Below are 22,987 nucleotides of genomic sequence, written 5' to 3'. Positions count from 1 at the left end.
CAAAGCTAGAAAAGGTTAATCATAAGTTCATCATGAAAATGTTTATTTATACGTGTAAATTTCTATAAGGAAATACACCTGCAAAAACACCCGTTGTAAATCTCATCTACTCAAGTTTAAAGACTTGTTTTTGAAATCATCCATTCTTAGTGTACAGCCATTGCTCGTGTGAATCACATGCCATTGCAATACTACTTAATGTATTAAACTATAAGTCGATTCTTAAGTTATGCATACAGTTCAAAAAAGCACTGAATTTGTCGATGTCCCTTGAATGCCGAGTTTTTTTTTAACAACCCTTTGTTTGTTTTTTCCTTAAACACAGCAAGTATTCATTGAAAGTTTAAATCAAAAACGTTATAACCACAATCTCTTTACTGATATATGCTCCAATTAAAGACAAATCCCTTAAAAGCTATTGGTGCTTATTTACAAAACTTTTAACTACCTCATATTTCTTTGTCTAAAACTTAAAACTGGATTTTGTACCACTATGAAGCCGTTTTCCTTCATGTTCATTACACACCACACAAAGCGTTAAGTACAGTTAAAACAAAAAAAATGAATGATTCAATCTTAGGATATTACACGCCCATTCAAATGTCAAACCTGCTCATAAATACATCTTTTTAGTGTACTTCTTTTTTAAGAGCTGATTAAAATTACGATGATCGCCAAACGGTATACCTATCTTAATTTAATCATTCCTCATCTAACTTTCATATAACGCGCTCGTAAAGTCCTGCTTTCAGACCCCTGATCAACAACGGTCCTCAGAGCGCCTTTCATCTTAATCTTGAATAATATTAATATAATATTAATCAGTGCCTTCCAGCCTAATCTTGAATAATATTAATCCTATTAATCGCAATCAGATACTGTGTCAGATTGCACTGATAAAGTCGGTTTCTTTTCAAACGTCTTGTATAACACGCGTATCAGAGCGACGTTACTGTTCTATACTGTCCATTGATCTCTTGTGATTTCTGGCCATTGAGTCTTTGACTGCTGTCTCTTCGTTTTGGTGGATCTGGTTTTGTTGGATGAGCGCTGTCCGTGTGCACTCCACTGGTGTTCTTTGGCTCATCTTGCTTAGGAGGCTCTATCACCCAATGGATAACATTTTTAGCATCCCTCTTTCGCTTTGCCTCCTCATCAGTCCCCATCAATCTACTCAGAAGTCGCTCCTCTGCGATCTTTAATCGTTCGTTTTGATTCTCGTCATATGACAATCTCTTTGTCATTCCTTTGTACGGCGGGCTTCGCGGATTGCCAACGGTCAAATGGTCGGAATCGCCGGAACTTTCCGAGCATGAATCGGAAAAAGGCAGCGAAGTGTCCGATGATTTATCGGAACCGGCCCGATGTCTGTCAAAATCTGAGCGGTGGAAATTGGTTGGCAAAGTGTAAAAATGCCTTTCCCTAAATTCGCCTTCGGAAGTTTTTATTGCGGCAATGTCGGACTGTGATCGTGGCCTTATTTCGGCAATCTCTGGTTTTCGTAACGTTTCGCTTCGATACGAATCACGTTTCTGGTACTCGGGTCTTTTCGGGACATCCGTGGCTGAGCGCCGTCTGGGTAGGTCTGGAACTGTTAGTCTGGAAAGAGTGGATGTGACGTCATCAGTAGAGGACCTTATTGATGACGGAGGAGAATCATCACTTTTTAATGACGAGACTGTGGATTAAACAAACGTAAACATCAAAATTATTTTCTTCGCTAAAAACTAAATTCACGCAATAACATTAGAAGTACTGTACAGAATTTTCCTATCTCCTAGACACTGTTTTAGCACTGAAACCCATGAGAGTGACCAGAATCTCATTTCTGATTACAATATCGACACTGCGTCAAACATTAAGGTCATGAGATTAAATGGTACGACCACCAACTAAAGAACTTCTTGATTGATAAACAAATTTTCCTTTTCGGTACAGAAGGAATTGAACTGAGAACAGAGTGGAATATATGCATACCGATGCTGGGGTGTAAAGGGGTAAGACCTACAAAAGGAATGGGACCAATCATGAAAAAACATTATCACGGCCACTGACATTGAAGACACTGAATAATAGGAAAAGTTTGCTATGATTCATTCCGCGATGTTATTGCTTTCTTTGACATTTTTTAATCGTTCCCTGACACAAGAGACATTTTGTTCATGAAAATGAACTATCGCAGCATGGCAGAGTAAATTTCATTTTCCGTGAGGAATTTTGTGTCTAATGAAAGTGCGTTTCGTTCAGTAACTGAAGCAGGAAAACACGACGAAAGAATGGGATTGAAGAGCGGTGAAATGCGCTTTCTATTTACTCTTTACCACACAGGTCATGTGTGACAGTGTATCCGTAAACAAACTATGGTAAGCATTGTCTTAACACCTGCTCAATGGACAAAACTTTCAAGAATATTATTTCAATTGTTCCATAAACACGCGGTTACAAGCACAACGAAAACCAAAACACTCTCATGACACTCTTATGAGGAGACATCTCTACTTGATCAAATCTCTGCGTTCTAAAAATTCCACTAAAGTTCTCTGTCTCTCCTACATTCCCGAAGAATCTTGAAGTTACCATGGACACCTTTTAAACCCCCCCATAAGAGCCCACCAACGGTAGCATAAACCCTGGCAATGGAGCAGAAACTTATCTATATCTACAGCCGTCATTTGACCCCCTACTGAACGGCCGACAATTCGATTCCAGTTAGATAGCGGTTTATCGTTCTCGCGATAATTTTATTATCATAACATCAGAAATGTGTGTTTTAGCTATCAAGCAATATCTTGTGAAAATATTCCTCGAACAAAAATATGCATAGCTCTTGTTCTGTTATCTTCAAAACATAATATGGGAGCCACAAATCAATACTATCGTCAACGATCGATCACCTAACATCGACATAGAGGTCACGAAACTTACTTGTACTTCGTCCCAACGGACTCGAAGCTCTTTCAACGCTTTTCCAAAACTGGTCTGAGAGATTTTCCAGTGATTTATGATAATTCTGCACGGTCCTGTTCCTCTGCTTGAAATCTTTGACGTCTGTATTTTCTGTTGGCGTAATAAAAGTGATATTAAGCTTTTGTAAACACGTCATGAATGAAACGGTTCGTGAATATTGTTTCGAGCAGTTGGTAAAAGTTATATTTATAAATTTTGCACGTCTCGCAATAAATTGCGTTTGCTGCTCAGGAACAGTCTTTTGAAACATGAAAAACTAAGTCCAAACAGAAGTTGTAACCGTATACATTCGCTTTGAAGTTGATACAGTAACCGGCTATCAGAATAGATCATTGAAATTCGTACTTCTTGATTTAAACTTTATTACTCTACATATGAATAATCCGAGCCAGCAAAGTAATCCATTGGAAACAAGACACGTTAGCTCTCTACTGAGTCAAACTGAAGTATCTTTACAATCTGACCCGAAGAACTGTGTCCTTGAAAAAAAAAAACACAGCGCATACTGAGGCTTCGAACGTGATGGAATATAAACTATGCGAGAAGGAAATATAAAAACACGATATTCGGAGTTGAAGGCTCTTGTTAGGAAGATTTTAGTAGTTGATTTCTCGGAATACTGAGTGAGATCCAAAGTGTTTTGCTTTTTTTTTTTAAACGATCTAAGCAGTCACGCTACTTGTGTAAGTCGCAGAGTTTCACTGACAAATATTCAGTCCCCGGAAAGAGATCGAATCAGAGTACACGAAAACGGATTAAGACTGTTGAATGAAACAGGATTTATGGTGTTATCTCTATTGGGACTCAGTCAAGTCTTCTTATTTCGTTTAAAACCATAAAACCGTCAGCTTTCGATCTCCACGAGACCACAAGATCACTAGGAAGTAGTTCTAAACAATAAGATAAAAGGCGAGGTTTCTTTGTGGTACTGATAAGATCCACTGTCTTAAAATTCCGTCAGGCAATCCATGTAAATTCAATCGCTAAAGAATGGAGTTAGTAGCGGAATAGTTTAATAGCGCGTATTACTGAACCGAGAGAAGATCAATCAGTTGACTGACAAAACTCACCCGTAGCGTGAGGGTCATATCTGTATAGAGACCTGAAGTAGTTATCTGTAGTAAAGAAAACACAACAACATTAATGCTTTCAATATATAGCACAACATTACAATACATAGAGGTAGTAATTTCGTGTATAAAATCACTTCACAAACTCAGCAAAGAATAACCTTGAATAACTCTAGCTCTGACAACGGAAGGCTTCGCAACAAACGTGTTACCCTTCTCGGGAAACTTCGGTTTGACTCTCTTAAACTTCAACATAATTCAACCTTAGTTGCTTCTATCACCATCATTTAACGTTAACAATGTCTGTTTGTCGCTTTTGAACCGCTGCAACACTACTACAAACACATCAGGTTTCCTTTCGCCATTTTAGTATATCACCATAAACGATTCCACAACCAGTTTCCGTTCGCTCGTACGTGGTGACAAACTGTTTCGCGGGTTGTCTCACAGCCAGAGAACAACTTGATCGCAATACTGCAACAATGAGATGCAATTGACTAGTGAACCGAAGCAATCTTCCTAATCCAGCGCGCGATTTCAGAATTTTGCATAGAAGTGTAAAGACGTGATATCAATCGACCGTGGGCGTGTACGATAAGTAATTTGTTGCCCTAGGAAGTCACATAAACTGTCGGTGTGCGAATTTGATTTATCCACTGCCGTTCTTTGGTAGTTAAAATACACCCGACATTCCGTAATACAGATGTAACAATAAGTCGCCTCGTCATAGCCAACACCAATATTAATGAGCTTTTGACTACGCTAAACAAATTACATCTAATTATGCCTAATTACGCGGTTTGCTCCTTTTAAAGCAATCAAAAGACACGGTTCGTTTACATTCCTGAGGCTAAGGACGGAAGTTTTTTAGGTTATTAGCACGGGGTCTTAAAATGTCAAACTGATAAATGTTTTTGTTGTTCTTTGCTTCTATTTCTTGTAAGGGAGTTTGTTTTTGAATTTCTACACAGCTTCTTGGCTTGTTAAACCGTGGGAATAACTGAAGCCACAAACAGCGCATTGTTTATTCAACAGTAGGATGCTGTTTGAGTTCGTCCTTCAACTCGTCAGTCACGAGAGGCCCCCTCAAAATCTAAGGGATAGCGGTTGAGAGGGAGGGAGATCTGAACTTGGACAAACTTCTTCCCGCAGAAGAAACGCCTTTCCGTTTCGATACCTAGACAGGAATGGTTTAACTGGTGCGTTTGCTACAACAACTAGGCTAAAACCTTGTTTTATCATACAAACAATAGATCCTGTTGTTTTTTTCGTTTCCTTATTGTTCTGGCGCTTTCTTTCTTTGTGGTTTCGGGTTTGCCGCCTTTTCATTGACGACCGTATGCAGAACAAAAATAGCAAAAAGCAATTTCCTGCCATAAATAATATCGATAGGCTTCAATTTCTCGGAATAATGCCTAAAAATAAACCAATACCCCCTAAACTTTTGTGTTAACAGTAAAAGGATATAGTTTGTTGAACTTTGATATAAAGCTTTGGCGAAAAAATTAGGCACACGCTCTTAAAATTGAATGAATCAACGCAATCAAAAATGCCGCTTTTTTTTTAGCAAGGAGCGAATTGTCGTGAATTTGAAGGATTAAATTAAGCCCGAAGAAAATCGGATTTAGCCATCAAGTTTAACTGGTAAAATATTGTAGATTCAGTAAAGTTACACACAAAATTTTTATCCGCTTGCGTCAACATATATTACGTAAGTTTGGTATCAAAACTCGTTTTACCTGTTCTGAAGCCACGAGCAGGCAAGGTGGCCGCGCGTTCCTTGTGTATCTCACTGAGGTCTGGGTGTGAGAGCGAACTCTGATCCTTGCTGAGGTTCCCGGATGAGAGAGTGTTGCTTGACACGCTTAAGGATTCCTCAGAACCAGAGCTACCAGCGTGGAATGAACTGGCACGTGACCTGGGGTCTTGTGGAAGCTCTACATTAAAATGGAGGAGTTTGAGTTCTAGTAAAGTTACAATTAGTAATTCATATGAGCGGAATAGTTATTTTTTTTATAAAATTTCCGCTTGTCTCTTTTTTTCTTAATTTGCATGAACCATGTCCGTGGATCAACAAGTCAAGAGCTCTTGAAGGCTACTTACATTTGTTACTTGTGACAAAAATTAATTAGAGTACAGCTCACGATCATTGCTAAATTACAATAGAGAATTTCTGGCAACGAAGTCACAAAAAGCAAAATTTCAGAACTATTAAACCATGTGCGCATGCAACTATGAACTTACAGCGTGTGCTTAATAAGAAATTTAACGTTCAAGGTTCATAATCTGTTCTCTACGAAATCTTGTCGTGGGCGTCTTTAGTGGACCATAGATTATAGGCTTGAGCGGTTTTTTCTGCCAGGCATCTTTTACTGCACGAAAACGTTTTATTTGCTAAAAAATCGTTTACAATTCTTCCGATTCCTAGAACTAGATGTCGACTCTCCCGTCTCTCTGGTTAATGTTTCTTGTAGTTTTAGCTCTGGAAAGCCGCTGTTTAATCAGACAATTTCCGTGGTTTACATTCTTCTTTATTTGTGTCAACTGTCTGCCTTACAATGTACTAATATTGAAGGGAAGACATTTCTTTTCAGTCACCCTTGGAGTGACGAGTATGATATATATTATGTTTACTGAGTTAAAAAAATCGTTTGGAGAAATATGCTTGCATTGTAGCACGCTTCTAAAATTGCCCTCTCTTGAGTAACTAGTGACCCGCTGTGAATTTCCTCGAACCATGACACGAACGTGCTGCAACTTCTGCATTTAACAAAAACTCTGTTGGTGAAAAAACTACAAACTATTTAACGAAATCGCCTCCTCCATGTGGACAAGCTTTGGACACTTACAGACACGCCGCAGTTTTTGGAATTTTACTTGCTCTTCATACAGAATAAGAAGGAACTGGAAGATCTTTCCATTTATTGTTTCTAGGCTTAAATTTGAATTTATGTTAAGATTTGACAGCTAATAATTAAACAAGTTACGGAATTGTCATCGCAACTATTTCGGAATTATTTTGATCTGCCACTAAATTTACAAACGGAACAATGTTAAGGAAGACATACAACTGTCTCCAAGGTAACGGAGGTGCATGTTTTGGTAAGAGAAGATTATGCCATGGGTAATTAGCTCTGAAAACTCTCAAGACTGGATACTCATTTTCGCTATAACATCCGGAAACCTCAACAAACAACATGGATTACACGAAATTGACATTTACTGAGCTCGATAATTCTACTTGCACAGTCATAAGCTACTTGGTGTTTTGTTACGCTATGAAAATATGACGAATATCAATTATTAATACTAATTAAATAGCAAAGGCCGATGAGCGAGATCATTCACTTGTTTTCGTCGTCTGCGTCAGCAGACGTTTTAAAATCCTTTTAAGGAATCAACTAGAAGTCGTCCACCGACCGTTTCGTTTCATATTCTTGGTTTGAAAAGCCTTTTCGAATAATCTCCTACTGTATTATGAAACTCTCGTTTCAAGACTCGCGTCAGTAGGTACAAAGTCACTCATCGCGTGCCGGAGATTTGGCTGTTAGTCAATTGAAACAGCGATTCATGAATCCAACCACGTCTTTCGTGGTGATCACAGTCTGCCGCTGAACCGAACACTTCTGAAAGAGGAAGTTAAACTGTCTACTATGGCCAGTTTGCGAGCTATACTTCTCCAACTGATTGTTCCAAATTTGTTTTTGTGGTTTAAAGTTTACGCAAAACAATTAAATGACTCGTGGGGCATAAAGTTTTCAACGGGGAATGTCACGAAATGTTTTGAAGCCACAGACACTTTTTCTTCCTTGGCGAGCTCGCTTTAGTTCTGTAAGACAGCTTATCGTGCAATACAAGGTTCCAGTCGTCATTAAAAGTCTTAAAAATTTTCCATAACACACCTAAACAATATCGGACTGTAAACTTCCAAATCGAGAATGCAAAATATGCCACTTGTTCTTTTCAGTACTCAACTTTCTCCTAACAAAGCGCTTTTTGACTCTAGTAGTTTCAATGCGTTATCACAGAGCCTAACGTTTATATACTGCTTTGCACACACAACGACAAGAACTCTTTCTAATTTATTGGTAGGACGAATAACAACTCAGTAATAAATATGTAATAAAACGGCTGATTAACCAAGACTTATACAACTGTTGTTGCAAAGCTGTGTTGTATTGAAATCGACTATGACAGCGACACTCTACAGTTCTCAGTCAGTTGAGCGCATAGTCTCGCTTGTTTCGTGGTTGGAATTTTTTAAGTTTGTAAACAAATTACTCAAAACAGTAAGCTTAAGCTAGAAATTCAGGGAGATTTTAGCGAAATTTTTGGCCAAGGAATAACTGGATGCCTATGGTTCTAGATTAATTGTCCAAACTTCTGTTCCGCTCTTCTGTTATAACCTTCTGTCAAACTTAGGCCCAAGATAAGCATAGTAACTTTGTAACTGTGCGTAACAACTGAGTATTCCCACTGATGGAAGTCTCTCCTTGCGAAGGCTGACTCATTGAAACTGCTCGTATTTTAGAATCAACAGCCGGTAACTTAAACGTATTTACAACCGAGTACTTACTTTGACACAAAGGGCACGGTTTATCCACAAAAAGACACGAGTAACATCGCGGATGACCACAAGTGTCGATCAGTCGCCTCTTGTGCGCACTGTCGTATCTCTCTCCGCAGTCAGGACAAGTGATAAACTTGGGTGAAGACCACTGATTATCCATAACTGTAGGCATTGGTTCTCTAGAACGTCGCGAGTGCACTTCAATCTTTGCTGTTTACTGAAACACAAGCAAGCCAGAGTAAATAAACAAAGCTAAAAGCTAATGGAACTTGAGAAAGCCGCAAATTGTTAACGCGTCTGGCGCGCACACTGAAGAGATGTGAGAGTTTTTTCACCTCGATCTGTCTACTGAAGCTCTAAATCTTCGTGGTCTGTGAGTGAAGAATGCTACTGATGTCTGTTGCGTCTCGATCCAAAACAAAAATGTCTTAGTCTGCATTAGCTTAGGTCCAATACAGATGTGACGGAAGCAAAAAGAAAAAAAAAGAAAGCATAATATAATATGCTGGGTGACAAGTGGTTAAATATCCAGAGCTCGATAAATTGATTGGAAAATGCCTTGATGACAATGGAACAAAAGAAGTGTCAAGAAACACATCGCGAAAAATTACGCTTCAAACTGTTCACACACAGCAAAGTGTCCACGCGTGACAAGGCTTTGTAGAAAGCTTAATCTCGTAAAAATGAAAAGAATTAGAAATATAAAGTAGTGCTTTACTCCGGCGAAAGAGGCAAACATATGAATTCTTATGAACTTTTGCAGAGACAATGGTTAAGACGCGCTAATAGCTTAGGATTTTTATACGTTACGCAAGGGCAAAGACGTGGAATTTAGAGTTCAAGGGGTGAAAAAGTTGTCCACTCGCACGCTTCAGTTTGCCCCCTTGCAAAGTCATTGTCCTTGAAAGAATTGCTTCACAGCGCGGATTTTTTGTCTGCAGGCTACTTCCTAACTTTGAACTGCCTTAGATAAGAGTGCAATTTCAATAAATCGTTGGTACACACTGCAGTGACAAAGATTACGACTTGATCTCTTGCCGTTAATCCAGTTTACAGAATCTTTTCTTCGCAAAGGTGTCTCGACAATTGTTTGGCCTAGAGTCTCAACTGAAACATGAAATATCTCACGCTGATCCAGATTTGGCTGTAATTTCTTTAAAAAACTGGACAGTATGGTGATTTTTTTAGTGTAAACTTCGCAGGTATTACTATTAAGCAATCCGGATTTTGTACCCAACTCGATGCCGGCAGATTGCAGGCAATAAATTAAATTACACGCGATAAAGTTGGAGTATCAATCACTTTAAATGAGCCAATAGGAAAGCAGATATTCAGGCAAGCGATCAGTGAGACAATTTGCAAATTGTCAATTCGCCGAAATGGAACATTCATTTGATCTTCAAAACAAGCGTAAATCTTGTTTCAGGGTAATCAGGATAAAAGACTGTGGTGAATATTAACCGCACGATGCAGACGATGAGAAGGCAAAGTCTAAACTACCCACACACTTCAGATTCCACCCCCTGCACAGATTGATACCTCTCCTGACGAAGGAGTAGAGTACAAGTCTTATAGCGTGCGCGGAACCGCAAGACCTCTATTTTTTACGTAACAAAATGTTTTAGCTCTCGTCAATAAATTGAAAGAGGCCCTGTATCAAATTAGCTTCGAAACGAAGCAGAGAAATGAAGAAAACAACTAATGATCATCCATAATAATTTCGCTTCCTTCGCCGTTTTTAAATTGTCTCTTTTGAGTCAGCGAATAGAATGCTTTTTCCAAATAAAGCGGCATTTTTGCTTTGCGTGTAAATCTTGGCAAATCATGTGACTGTATTCAGTAGTGCACTGCAGTCCTAAGTTTACATTGGACAAATGATAAGTAATAGATACGTCATTGCCTCCCTTTATGGCCTTCTAAGGTGACTAGACAGAGTGGTACCAATTGACTGAGAAAAGCAAATTGCATGTTACTCAGACGATACTGGTTTACCAAGACAATATGAAGACCACGATTCATCAAAACAATTTTTTTTAAAGAATTTTTTCTTCGCTAAGCAATCTCATGGAGCTGATCTTGGAATATTTAGGAATGGTATCCGTAGAACTGAGAGGAACACGCACTTCATCAAGAAGCTTAAGTGAGTTAAAATATTACATGCCTTGTGCAAAAATCGTATTTATCGTAAAGAATCGTGTCGATGATGAAAATTTTCGACCGCGCCTTCTCTGAATTCTCTCATCTATCGAAGGCACTATCTTTTTTTTCCTCGAAGGTCTACAGGGCCAAAGATACCACGAGAATATTCTCTTGTAAGACACTCAATCCTAAAGTAATAAAGTCTTTTAATGATGCATCGTCTGGATGGACGAAAAATGTAAATGAAGATATAGGTTAATTATGTCTTTTGTTGTTTAAAGTTGTTTCACCTCCTCCTGATTAATAATTTTATCTATGCAATTTGTTCTTAACGTTATTCTTTAGAGATTTCTTCAGAAATTTATAAACTGACTTTAAGGATAAGTCCTTCGTAGCTATTTTAGTTAAACTTACTGTTATGGCGCGGTTTCTCTTGGGCCTTCCACTCTCACAACTACTAAACTAAAAGTCGTGAAACGCTGCTTGACGAAAAATAATTTCTGAAGTAGATGGCATTGGTTAAAGCTAAATTTCCGGTATTCAAGCCTCGAAAGCTCGAGAATTGGGTGATGAGTTGTTTTCCGTTTCCTTTCCAGTCAACCAGCCGTTAAGATTAACCATGCATATCTCCCGTTTGAAAATGCGGAGACCTCGCCTCTTGATGAATCTATACTGAAACAGGTATCCTGCAGTGCCCTAAAGCAACATGTTACGTAATGAGGCAACGCTTTCTCTTTTAGCAAAATGACTGTTCAGATTGAGTAATTAAAGGTGTAATATCTCCAGTATTGTTCACTTTGAACCCACGCACTTAGTAACTTGTTCCCCCTCAGTTTACACCCACGAAAATTCTAAAAGTTATAATTTCGAGTCAAATGAAAAAGTACGATCAATTCTCACTAGTGAATTAAAAAGCTGCCGAGCTTATGTTAGAGGAGTTAAAATCAAAACAAAGAACGCAAGGGTCAGGGCAGTTTCATCATGAAAAGAATGACTTAAGCTATGGAGAAAGAAGACAAAGGTGAACACCAGGTTGTAGTGAAAACTTCCAGCGTGTACATATCTCTTTACAGGACTTCACAACTGATTTTGGGCTGTTTTTATGCCTGATATCACAGTCCCGCCAATATTAGTCTAAACATTTAATAGAAAATTCTTCTCTATTTCCATCCTTGATGACAATATCAAAGCCAAACTACGGGAAATTGCGAAATTTGAACCTTGCACCGGCACTGTTAGGAATCTTTCAGCCAAAAATAGATAATTGCCTCGGTGTTTTTCCCTAAAAAAAACCTGTGAAACCACTACCGCACAGGAATAGTGCATGAGTTTAGTCTCAGACTATGCTGTTTGTGTTCAAGTGTTTTCATTTCCAAGCTTTGTTTACTCAAGTCCTTAATGATGTTGTTATCGTTAGATCTTCATGGCCAGTCAAAACCAAACACAGTAATATAACAAACATATCTTAGTTAAAGTATTAAACTCTTTCCGATCAGGTGGATCCTAAAGAATGATAAGCTTTTGATTCGTTAATGTTGGGGCCGGGTCTGGCTCAAAAACTTCGATTAAACTTCTCTTTTAGTCTTGTTAATCCCTCATTCGATTGTATGAAAAGTTTATTATTTTAAACTGTGTCGTGAGATAGTGACAAAGATGGGGACAATGATGGGACTCAAACCAGTAAATATTGGCAAACAAAATTCAATATTTTACTGAAAGTGAAAGTAAATATTTACCAAACTTTTTATTTAAGAATCCTTCCAAGACTTAGTCGGTTCTTTCTCAGACGTTTTCTAGGCTTGTGATACGTGATTATGCAACGATAGTCTTTGATTCATAACTAATTTACTTGCAACAGAGTGATTGATTCTATTCGTGTGATAACGGTAGGTCACATGCGCGTGAAAAAGTCTTATAATGCTAGGCTTTAAATCCTCTCAATGAAAACTAATAAACAGAGTTATTCATTTGACAAATTTTCAATATGTGTTTCTTTGTTTTTTGCGGCGTTTGCACCATCTGTTCATTGTCTTTCTTTTTATAAGAAATTAGAATATTATGTGGAAGTTTTGAAGATGTGCTCACGGAAACATCGATTCAAGGAAAGCTGTTCTTCAGTTTTTCATGGGAAACACACAATCAACGAAACCGGCAATGAAAAAAACAAAAAAGTTGCAGGATACCGCGCTCACAGACATCACTTAATGGTTTATTTGTTCTTTTAAAATCTAAACCACAGCTTCGTATTGCAATTCTTGCACCACCCACTAAATATGATGTAAAAACTTGATTTTATTCCAAAAGTCCAGTTTAATTGTTTTGAATTCATTCGTAGAGGATAAAGTTCAACTGGACAGCGTCCAAAATTTTTGTCACAAATTTGGAATCGTCAGCAGTATTGTTTTCTTGGAGACTCGACTAAAATCGATCATAGCTGTTTCTGGCGTGGTAAATCGATAGTTTTCGATCATTGAAGGATGCGCTTCAATTAAGGTATTATCAAAGACCGATACTTAAACAACCTCAACGGCCTTGTGATTTAGAGTAGAGTATCTAGAGACGTCATTTGTAAAAGTGACTGACGAACAGAGTGGGACTTTTCGTGGACGTACGTAAAGTCAGACAACCGAATATTGATTTAAAAGGACCGCACTAACAATATTTCAACGTCGTCAGCAACCGGAGTAAAGAATTACATATATCTGATATGACAAACAGGTTGATGGCATCTGATCAAATTCAGTCCTCAGTCATTTGAAGGTGCGAGATACTCGCGATGTCTCGTGAGAACACTTTCTTTTACGAACAATACATTAGGAATACATGTTTCCTTTTTTCTTCATTAGAAACAAATCAAGTCACAAAACCAGAGAACCGGATGTCTTTGTTGAAATCAAAATGACTCATCAAATTGAGACGATGGCGTGAGTGAATTGTAGCGTGTTAACAGCAAGTCAAGTGGATAACGACAGAACAGACAGGTTATGAAACGGAAAACTGTTGGATATCCGTCAATAAAATTTAATATCTTAGCAAGTAGTGACTCCATAACCTCGTCTTTACGGAACTGAGCAATTAATTTTCAGCAGGTCTCAAAGCTTAAAATCAGTGCATTATGCCAATTCCGTGAACAAAGTGGTGTTCAGAGAAACGGAAAACGCGGTTAGACATTTGTAACAAAATTCCAATTTTAGCAAGTGACTCAATCAAAGCACGGCATCAGGAAATAAAGCATTTACATTCTAGTTACTGGAAAAGCTTAAGATTTATGAATTATCAGTTTAAAAGAACGAAGCTACTTACTTTTCACGTTGATGAGTTTGGCAAGATGGGCTCACTTTAACAGAGGGCACATTAAATCGATGTTCGTGTGATTTCCATTACCATTTAGCTGAATATTAAAAATATCATTCGTTCACTTGCAAAACTTGTCACACAACGTTATGTCAGTTAGGGGCAGTCTCCCTGATAGAAGAGAAAATAGCTTGAAATAGGAGTTCTTTTGAGAATGAGGAGTGACGTAAATTATGCTTACAAAAGCAAGTTAAATTTGTAAAGTAATGTCAGCTTTTGAAATGTATATTTGGAATCTCGTGACCACTCACGAACAGGCGAACGGCGAGGACATAGTTTCCATGCGTAATTTGATTTTATTTGTTTCGTTTTAGGTTTTTTTTTTTTTAGTCTTACGATTATTCATCTGTAAATTCAAAGGTCAAGATCATTAAAGAATATACATAGAGGACATTTGTCACTCAAGAAAGTATGTTTTACAGCAGTTATTGTTGAAAGGAAATCACATTCGGAAAAGCACTACAGAAAACCAACCACCCACTGCAATAATAAAATGAAATCAAATAATCTGCTTGTACACACATAGAGGATTCGGTATACATTTACGAAACACTTCTCATTATGTATTCAACTCTTCTCGTTTACGCTGAACAAATCTGATCTTAATGCTGTAACATAACAAGCCGATTTTACACATCAGTTCCCCTTACCTTTTAAATGATTCTCCGCTTTGCGAGATCTTTTGTTTCTTTGTGAAAAGATCCTACAAGATTCTGCTATACAGCCACAGTTTCAGAAGCAGCGTTAATGTGGTAACGCTTTGGCGCGAAATACCGTCTTGTAGTTACTATGACTTGACACCGCTTTTTATTGCAGTAGGCGGTTTCATAATATTTGACGTCATTTATTTCTTGCCGAGATATTTTCGGTTTGTTATTTTTTGTTCCAGACCTCATTAAAGATGGAATCTGAAGTAGCTAATTGCTCATTGCATTGTATTCTGATGTCGTCGGCAATTGTATTAAATCAAATTACGTCAGTGATCCCACAATATAGCGGAAACCCTCTTTACAGCGTCACGCGAGCGAGTGGTCAAATATCATACCGAAACGAATGTTAGAGTATTGTTCAGAAAAACTCATCCATGACTACTCGAAGATGTTACGAGTAAAGCCCGAACATTTCCGAAATCTTAACTGCTTTCAACAAGTACCAACCTTGAACGACATTTTTTAAGAGTTGTTAATATTCGCTGACTTTGTCTTAGCTGAGAATAAGCGACCTCAATAGTCAGCAGTTTTTTACATTATTTTTTGGTAATTACCCCGAGTCAGTCGCCTAGGTAACTCGCTAATGTTGATTTTCTCCCGGAAAAGAGAAACAACCGTCCTAATACCTTTATCCTGAGCGAAGAGCAAGAGGAGAAGAGCACTTAACATGAATTTCCGCAGATATGATAGATAATTAGGTTTGTTTTGAATTTAATTTATCAACTGACTTGCAAGGCACGTCATGAAATAAAACTTTAAGAATGAAGGAAAATTTGAAATCCGGAAATAGCTATGATGATATGATACGATGGCGAAAATATTTCCTTTGGTAAAATGAACGAGGATTCCGCTAACAAAAGATAAGAAAACAGTTTATTTCTCATCAGGAAATACGACATTTTTGCGTTTGAACTTTTCAAGCTATTGACTAACGAGCAACGACAAACAAATGATACCTGAAGATTGTAAAATATAAGTTTGTTTTCCATCCTAGTTATAATGAAATAAACGTTTATTAACAAAACTCTTCTTCAAGTTTACGTCAGGCGAAGTTTAGACGCACAGGAAGCTTAACATAGCGACTGATCTTCAGCTGGTTTCTTGGCTCTACAATTGATAGCGACAATCTTTGACCCCTGAGTTTACGGTTCGCAAATGAGACGATGTGAAATAAACAAGGAATTCATTGGAAAAAAATTATCAAACTGAAAACGGAATTGGCGAGTGGCAGAATTACTGATATTATTCCGTCCAAAGAAAATGTTAGAGTACGAATTCAATACTCTCTTCTCTAACCACTAGAAGTACTTCCTTCCTCCATCTTTGAAAGTAAAAGTTATGATTTGATTTGACAACGATGTCTGTGAGGGATGCTTTCCATGCATATCTTGTTAGTAAATTAAAAGGCATAAAAACAATTACAGACAAGGAATCTTGTTATGGTATGACGTATTCTGGCAATGTAGCCATGAATAAAATACCATATAGGTCATATTTCAAGTTAAGGCAAAAGAATTCAAAATAGAGATTATTTTCGTCTTAGTTATCCAGGTTTTCATTCCCCTTCACACCAAAATAACATATTATTTTCCTTCTGTGGTTTTTAAAAGGCAATATCATACGATCAGGAAGAGTGAGAAGTCCAAGGATAGATATCTTTCATGTCTGGTGAAAGGTCCAAATATGCATAGCTTTCCTCGTAAAAGACGCCCAGGAATCTTTCACTCTATATTGCCCATCCATGCCTTTTTAACCGACCCAGCTGCTCATGTCCGAAGTTGAGACAAAAACACGCAACAACAACAAAAAAATTAAACATAACAAAAACAACTACAACAAAAACAGCAACGCTTTATTAAAATAGTCAATAAAATTGACTCGGTAGTTTCCGGGTGTAAAACAACAAGCGTTGTTGGGCGTTTCTGAAGTGTTTTTAGAATGTTATGTGGGAATTGTAACATTCAACGGAAGCGAGATAGTTTGGAGCGTAGGTGGAGAGAAATTTTTTAATTACTAACTACTTCTCTTGAGAGAAGGAAATAGTTGATTTGTGTGACGTCGCGTTTCAGTCGAATGACAAAAATTTACATCCTGTTGTCGCTAAAATATTCAGTGAAGGCACGCAATGCACCGGTTGTCGTTTTATAAACGATGTACGAAAGAAAAATGACAATGATTTGTTTACTTTTACTGCTTTGCAGCTAGAGCTTCGTGTTGCCATTCGGAAGTGACTATTTATGGCAGTTTTAGTATTTTTAGACAGTTTATCCCTTTAATCCAGGCATCCAATTGGAGATACGTGTTTCTATTTGCAGCGCTTAACAGGTAGACCGGGTTGTTTTTCTACATTTGTGTTTAGAAATTAATTGTAATCCTCCTAAAGACGATTTGTAATTCACTTCAGGTTCCATGACGTCAGTAGTATCTAAATAAAAAACAACATGGCGTCTCCTGTTTCCAACCACAGTCTCTTTTTATGTCAACAACTGAAATGACTTGTGGCACGTACGTGTTATTTACTTTTCCATGAAAAGAGTAGCACTCGAGCGATTTTTATGTTGCAAGGGAGAGACATACAGTTATTTGAAAGGCAACTGCATGCATGCTACACTGAAGCATACTTAAAAATGTCTCGTTGTCAAGTACCTCATCAAAAACAATTTGGCGAATTGCTTTCTCATCCGATTATCATCTAATCTTGAGTAATATATTGGCACATTGAAGCAAGTAGTAAACACAGCTGCGAGACTAGAACCAAGCTAATTTTCTTGATGGTTTGACTGAATTCTTCCACACATCCACATTTCGGGCCTGAATCTTTGCTATAATGATACTGATGATAAACAAATCACCTAAATTTTGGGCTGGAGCAGCTGGAGTAGCTGGAGAAACTGCCGTTAGTTTCTTCTTTACTTTCCTGCAAACTCTTCAATTATTTTCTGCTATATAATTTACTTCTAGAAAGTCGGCATTAAGTTTAAATTCCAAAATACAATTCGATAATTTACAAGAACAAAGTTTCAGTGTCTCTTTCAATATTTGCTCTGTGTCATTGTAAGAAAAAAGGGAAAACCGCTGAATGACTGAAACATTTGAAAGCCTCTTTGGATGAAGTAAAGAAAACACATTTCACGCAAGAACTTGTGACCTTTTGCTGTTCGTCGAAAAACACTCGCGCGCGGCCATTGACTTTTCTAGTGAGAGAAACAAGTTGAAAAGTGCCAGATTTAAAGCGCCTCTTAGGTCTCGAGAGGAAACGGAAGAAGCTGAAATAATAGTAAAGACCACCATCATTTTCTGTGAAACGAATTTGAACACTGACTGACTGAAAAATATATTTGAAGGTTATACTGTGTCATACAAGTGATCGTAAAAGTGCTACGAACATTTTTCGCCACTTCTTTGCCAATTTCCTTTCGCCATTGCTGTCTTATGCTCGTTAAACCTACACTATTTCCAAGATGTCCCAAATTAACCGGTGAGAGCCACTGAAGACCTCCTTAAATCAAACATTTGAGTTCTTGGCTTTAGACTGTGATATTTGCCGATGGATTGCGTTACATAAATAAAATGAAACGTTCCTATCTTCACCGCACAGTCAGCGTAACTAAAATACTTGAATTACCGACGGATGGAAAAGAATTTAGGTTGAAGAGCTTACAAGGCACTTCTGTTGTTGTCGCATATCAGTTACTTGAAGAAACGAGGGTTAACACTTCAACTGAAAAATTTTAAGCCGTGATTAACGGTTAGATTATCTTGTCGGGAAGGAAGGCAAATTATTTTCGTTCAGTTTGCAATTAACGTGTAGGTTAAAACAGATTGCATAGAAATTATTCGGCTTTTCAAAGAGAAAGTGGTAAATTTGAAAGGATGTAGATCAGAAAACTTTGGTTTCCGTAAGGAAGGCTTAAATGCCGCACACACTCTGTAATATGAAATTTGTCCGATGGTGCAGTTGGGTAAAATGCTCTGGAGTATCTTATTCATCGAAATTTTTTTAAGGTGCTTTCTGTACGCTACCTTACTGATTCGATTCTCTATGAGGAAAAAGGGAAGGACCAAATTCGTTCAAGCTGAGATTGTAAGCTGCAACTGACATAACATCGGCTAGAAGAGCAACCAGTAAACTTAACACAATCGCGACGATGCAAAATCAGAGAGGGAGAAATTTGGAACTGACTCACCGATCCAACCTCACCCGAATAAGCGAAAGCCAGCTGTCAGCTTTGATTCACCTTGAGGCAATACTTGTTTACCGTTCCAGTGTTGATCACAACTGAAAAATAGACCAAAGGAAATCGGTTTATCTTAAGTACATTCTTGTAGCCTGCGTGGGAAAAGAATTTCCATTAAAAGTAAACACAAGCATCCGAAAGTATTTTGAGATGTTGGATTAAATTACGACAGTAACCAGACGTTGCCGGTATTACGTAAAACTTTGACATTATTTTTGCAAAGAAATAATTCTATCACACATCCGCCGAGGAAATTAAAAGTAAAAGGTGTTGTATCAATCATACCAATTGATGTTCACTGGTCAGTAGAATATTTGCATTCTGTTCTTTATCAACTCTTTTTGCTTAACTTTTTTTGTTTGGTCGTTAAGCCCAGGAACTTATTGGAATATTGTAAATTCTTTTGATAGTAAACAAAAATGCGTTTTGTTGTTGTTCCTCACGTTTCTCACGGACGAAACGATTTTCTGTGTGAAATTAACCCCTACATCCAAGGCGTGGAAACGCGTTTTCATTCCTGCCCGCTATCTAATCGCCTTTTTTCACATTTCCCTATACAAGTGTTGCGGCCAACTTAGGCAAATTATTTTGATTCTATGATAAGGGTGGTTTCCTGAAATGTTAAGTAATTTACCAGGGGCTTTCCCATCCCTATTGTGCAAACCAGAGGCAGATAGATTTTTGTATATCTTTGGAGGGCACGTTTTCAATAATTTAGATACAAAAGAATAAAATTTGTATTTATGAAAAGTTTGATTCTAGATTCTAACAAAAGTAAATTGCTGTGCAATACTTTTTCATTTAGCTTCGCAAAGAATCCTCAATCAGCCTACAAACTGTATAGTACAGTGGAAGAGAGCATTCTTGGAGCTTTCTGTCTTACCCAGTACCTGTAGTTGTCTAAAAGTCTTTCTGTCTGAGTATTTATCGCTGAATTTTCTAAGACACCATTGATAAATTATTGTTATTTCAATTTTCAGCGAGGGCCCTCACTAGCAGGCTTGGAACCACTTGTGAACTTTCTTTGTCTTGTCTTGTGATTGATGGTTAAGGCGTGGCCAACGTACAGCCTTATCAATGGCACTTGTGACCCTCTTTTTGTCGAGAAAAAGTGATGAAAATAAAGAATTTTTTACTTATTCAAAGCATTATTCATACCGAGCCTGAAATTTAATTCTTTTTTAATCTACCAAGCCCCGCACAGTGCATAACTTAAATGGCTTATGCTTTGTCGCAGTAAGAACCGTAAATGGCCCAAATTCCGGTGAGGATTGCGGACAAATATTGAGTTGGGGGGGGCTGCCTAAAATAAAACTCTTTATCTTAATGTTGAGTTACATACTGAACACTGCGTGGTGGAGGGAAAACTACTTAGGATCATTAACATTACAGAATAGCCATCTTTTGTATTGATGCATTAACTAAGACGTTGAAAAAAACGGCGGAGACGTCATTTGAAAATGATAACTAACAAACACCTTAGTAACTGCGTTATTAGTTTATATTATCGTGGCACAATTCATGATAATGATATGTGCCACTAATAAAGAATAATTGTTGATTTGTCAGGGTTATGAAAAAAATTTCTTCAACTTTTCTGAGGTTTACTTTTGTTGACGTGTTAGATGACGCCTCTAAACGTTCGTGTACAATAATAAAAAATAAGTCGCCGAAATGGATGAAAGTATTGGTGGATATTTCCTGACTGAGATACTTCAAAACCAACAAAAGGGAAGAGCAAAATGAGCCGGAAATAATTTAGATTTTCTATGATCATCCTAATTAATATTACTAAGCGTTTAATTGCATTTGAAACGACTCTCAAGTATAACAGGAAATTATATTTGGGGTCTGACGTCAATGGGAAATGCATTATGGGAAAATTTGTACAAAAGTGAATATACGCTGTCGAACTTTGTTTTTACTGATTGACTGGTTTATGATACGTAAGGAAATGAATAAGACTGACGTGATTGTGTTAATTTCGTGTGTGTAAAATTGTTTTTGTTTCGCCTCGACAATTATGGGCCACTGTAACGACATGACCTGTTTGCTAAACTTGTCCGGCTGAACTGAATGGAAGAGCGATGAAAAAATCACAACAAATAAAATTAAGTTCTTCTTCTATCTCAATTGATTTTCATTTGAGTATATGCGAAGTCTCCTAATTATTCTTGGCTTTCATGATTATGTCGGTCACATATTAAGGGAGCTTGGAGAAACTTAAGTCACATTTGATCAATAATGTGTGGATCTTCTTTCATGCTAGATTTTTAAACTGAGTTTGAGCAAATCTGAAAGGCTCTTATTCAGTGGTACCATTTTCATCAAATTTCCAATTTCATCTTTAGAAGTGCTCTTTTTGCTATGTGCATGCAATGACTATAAGTGGGACAGTCATCATCTATCAGTCAGTCAGTTAGTCCGTCAATAAGTCAGTCAGTCATTCAGTCAGTCAGTCAGTCAGTTAGTCAGTCAGTCAGTCAGTCAGTCGGTCGGTCAGTCAGTCAGTCAGTCATTCGGTCAGTTAGTCAGTCAGTCAGTCGGTCGGCCAGTCAGTCAGTCAGTTAGTCCGTCAATCAGTCAGTCAGTCATTCAGTCAGTCAGTCAGTTAATCAGTCAGTCGGTCAGTCAGTCAGTCATTCGGTCAGTCAGTCAGTCAGTCAGTCGGTCGGCCAGTCAGTCAGCCAGTCAGTCGGTCAGTTGGTCAGTCGGTCAGTCGGTCAGTTGGTCAGTCTGTCAGTCAGTCAGTCGGTCAGTCGGTCAGTCGGTCAGTTGGTCAGTGAGTCAGCCAGTCAGCCAGTTAGTCAGTTGGTCAGTCCGTCAATCAGTTAGTCAGTCAGTGAATCAGTGAATCAGAATTTTAAGTTGGTCTCTCGTCAAAATCAAATAAACTCATTACAATAAAAATCTAATTCATTTTCGTCAGTTATCACTATTTAAAAATAAGCATTTCTGTGAAAGGTAAAGAAATACGCTCAGAATTTGGCATCTACAATAAAAAGAAGAAAGTTATTGTGTTCAAAACTGGAAAAAATCAGTTTAAATAGTTCGAAGAATGAATTATAGCGGTGACTCAATCAGGATTAGGAATTATAAGACATGTTAATTCAAGAGCAGTCTCAAAGCTTGCATGAATAATGTCATGCGAGGAGTGTTCCGTGCAGATTAACCTTTCAGTGTAGTAATTGAGTCTAAAGATATGTTATCCTTAAGAAAACCAACAGATTACTCTTAGATTTGTCTTTTAATTTGCTGTTATTGAAAGTTTTAATTATTTACCAATGTCCTTTGTATTTGGAAAAAGGTGCTGATCTGCATGTAACGTCACAGACAACTTAACGAACTTAAAATTATCGCGAATTCGCTCCGAATGTGAATTAAGGCTCGAAAACTCAGCTTTTAAACATTCTCCACGGTGATTGATCTACTTTCTGTCTTTATCGATTTCCAGTTTCATAAACTTGCTGACGAAGCACAAAGATTTCTAAAGAAAATAATTACTTAGACTTAGCTCCTTCCTATGCAAGTTTAATTGAATAAAAATGGCGCCTACTGTTCTCATTACAAAGCGTTCACAATTGGTTCCCATAAACCTTGTATTCCACAGCTGTACCCTTTTAGGCTTTGGATTGAGTGTCTAGAAAAGCTGAGATCAGAATAATTGGAGAAATTTTTAAGTCTTAAAAGAGGCATCCAGCCTGAACTGTACTGAAGTAGAACAATTGCTCAAATTACTAAAGAATCTACAGAGTGGAGTAAAACGAGTTGTAATCAAGTTGATCAACAAATCGACAAGTCTCGCACTCGAATGTAGACAGCCTCTGCAATATAACCCTAATATAGTCAATGACTCTAAGAAGACGAGTCTAAACACTTCCCTCGTGCTTACCTTTTGGATCACTAGGTATGTTGTGAAAATTCCCAAAAGAGAAAGAA

The 22,987-nt window shown here is 37.7% G+C and overlaps 1 protein-coding gene across 7 annotated transcripts; it reads right to left on the bottom strand.

The window, feature by feature from the left end:
* Positions 1-26: 26 nt before the first annotated feature.
* Positions 27-22,986, bottom strand: LOC113686856 (uncharacterized). 7 transcript variants are annotated; one of them, XM_089181326.1, is made up of 7 exons: positions 22,941-22,986; positions 19,012-19,089; positions 8,614-8,824; positions 5,777-5,974; positions 4,038-4,082; positions 2,926-3,057; positions 27-1,678 (listed from the first exon to the last, which is right to left on the bottom strand). In XM_089181326.1, the coding sequence occupies exons 3-7, from the start codon at positions 8,777-8,779 to the stop codon at positions 939-941; spliced, it is 1,281 nt and encodes a 426-aa protein (XP_089037452.1). In that variant the 5' UTR covers positions 8,780-8,824; positions 19,012-19,089; positions 22,941-22,986; the 3' UTR covers positions 27-938. The 7 variants fall into 7 exon arrangements, with proteins under 7 accessions (XP_089037452.1, XP_027060332.2, XP_089037450.1 ...); XM_027204531.2 differs by lacking the exons at positions 19,012-19,089; positions 22,941-22,986 and adding exons at positions 14,050-14,137; positions 14,751-14,888; XM_089181324.1 differs by lacking the exons at positions 19,012-19,089; positions 22,941-22,986 and adding exons at positions 14,050-14,211; positions 14,751-14,842.
* Between the last annotated feature and the right edge of the window lies 1 nt (position 22,987).

Source organism: Pocillopora damicornis, chromosome 9 (assembly GCF_964200805.1).
Source record: "Pocillopora damicornis chromosome 9, jaPocDami1.2, whole genome shotgun sequence".
Taxonomy (NCBI): domain Eukaryota; kingdom Metazoa; phylum Cnidaria; class Anthozoa; order Scleractinia; family Pocilloporidae; genus Pocillopora; species Pocillopora damicornis.
This window is presented reverse-complemented; position numbering and strand designations above follow the sequence as displayed.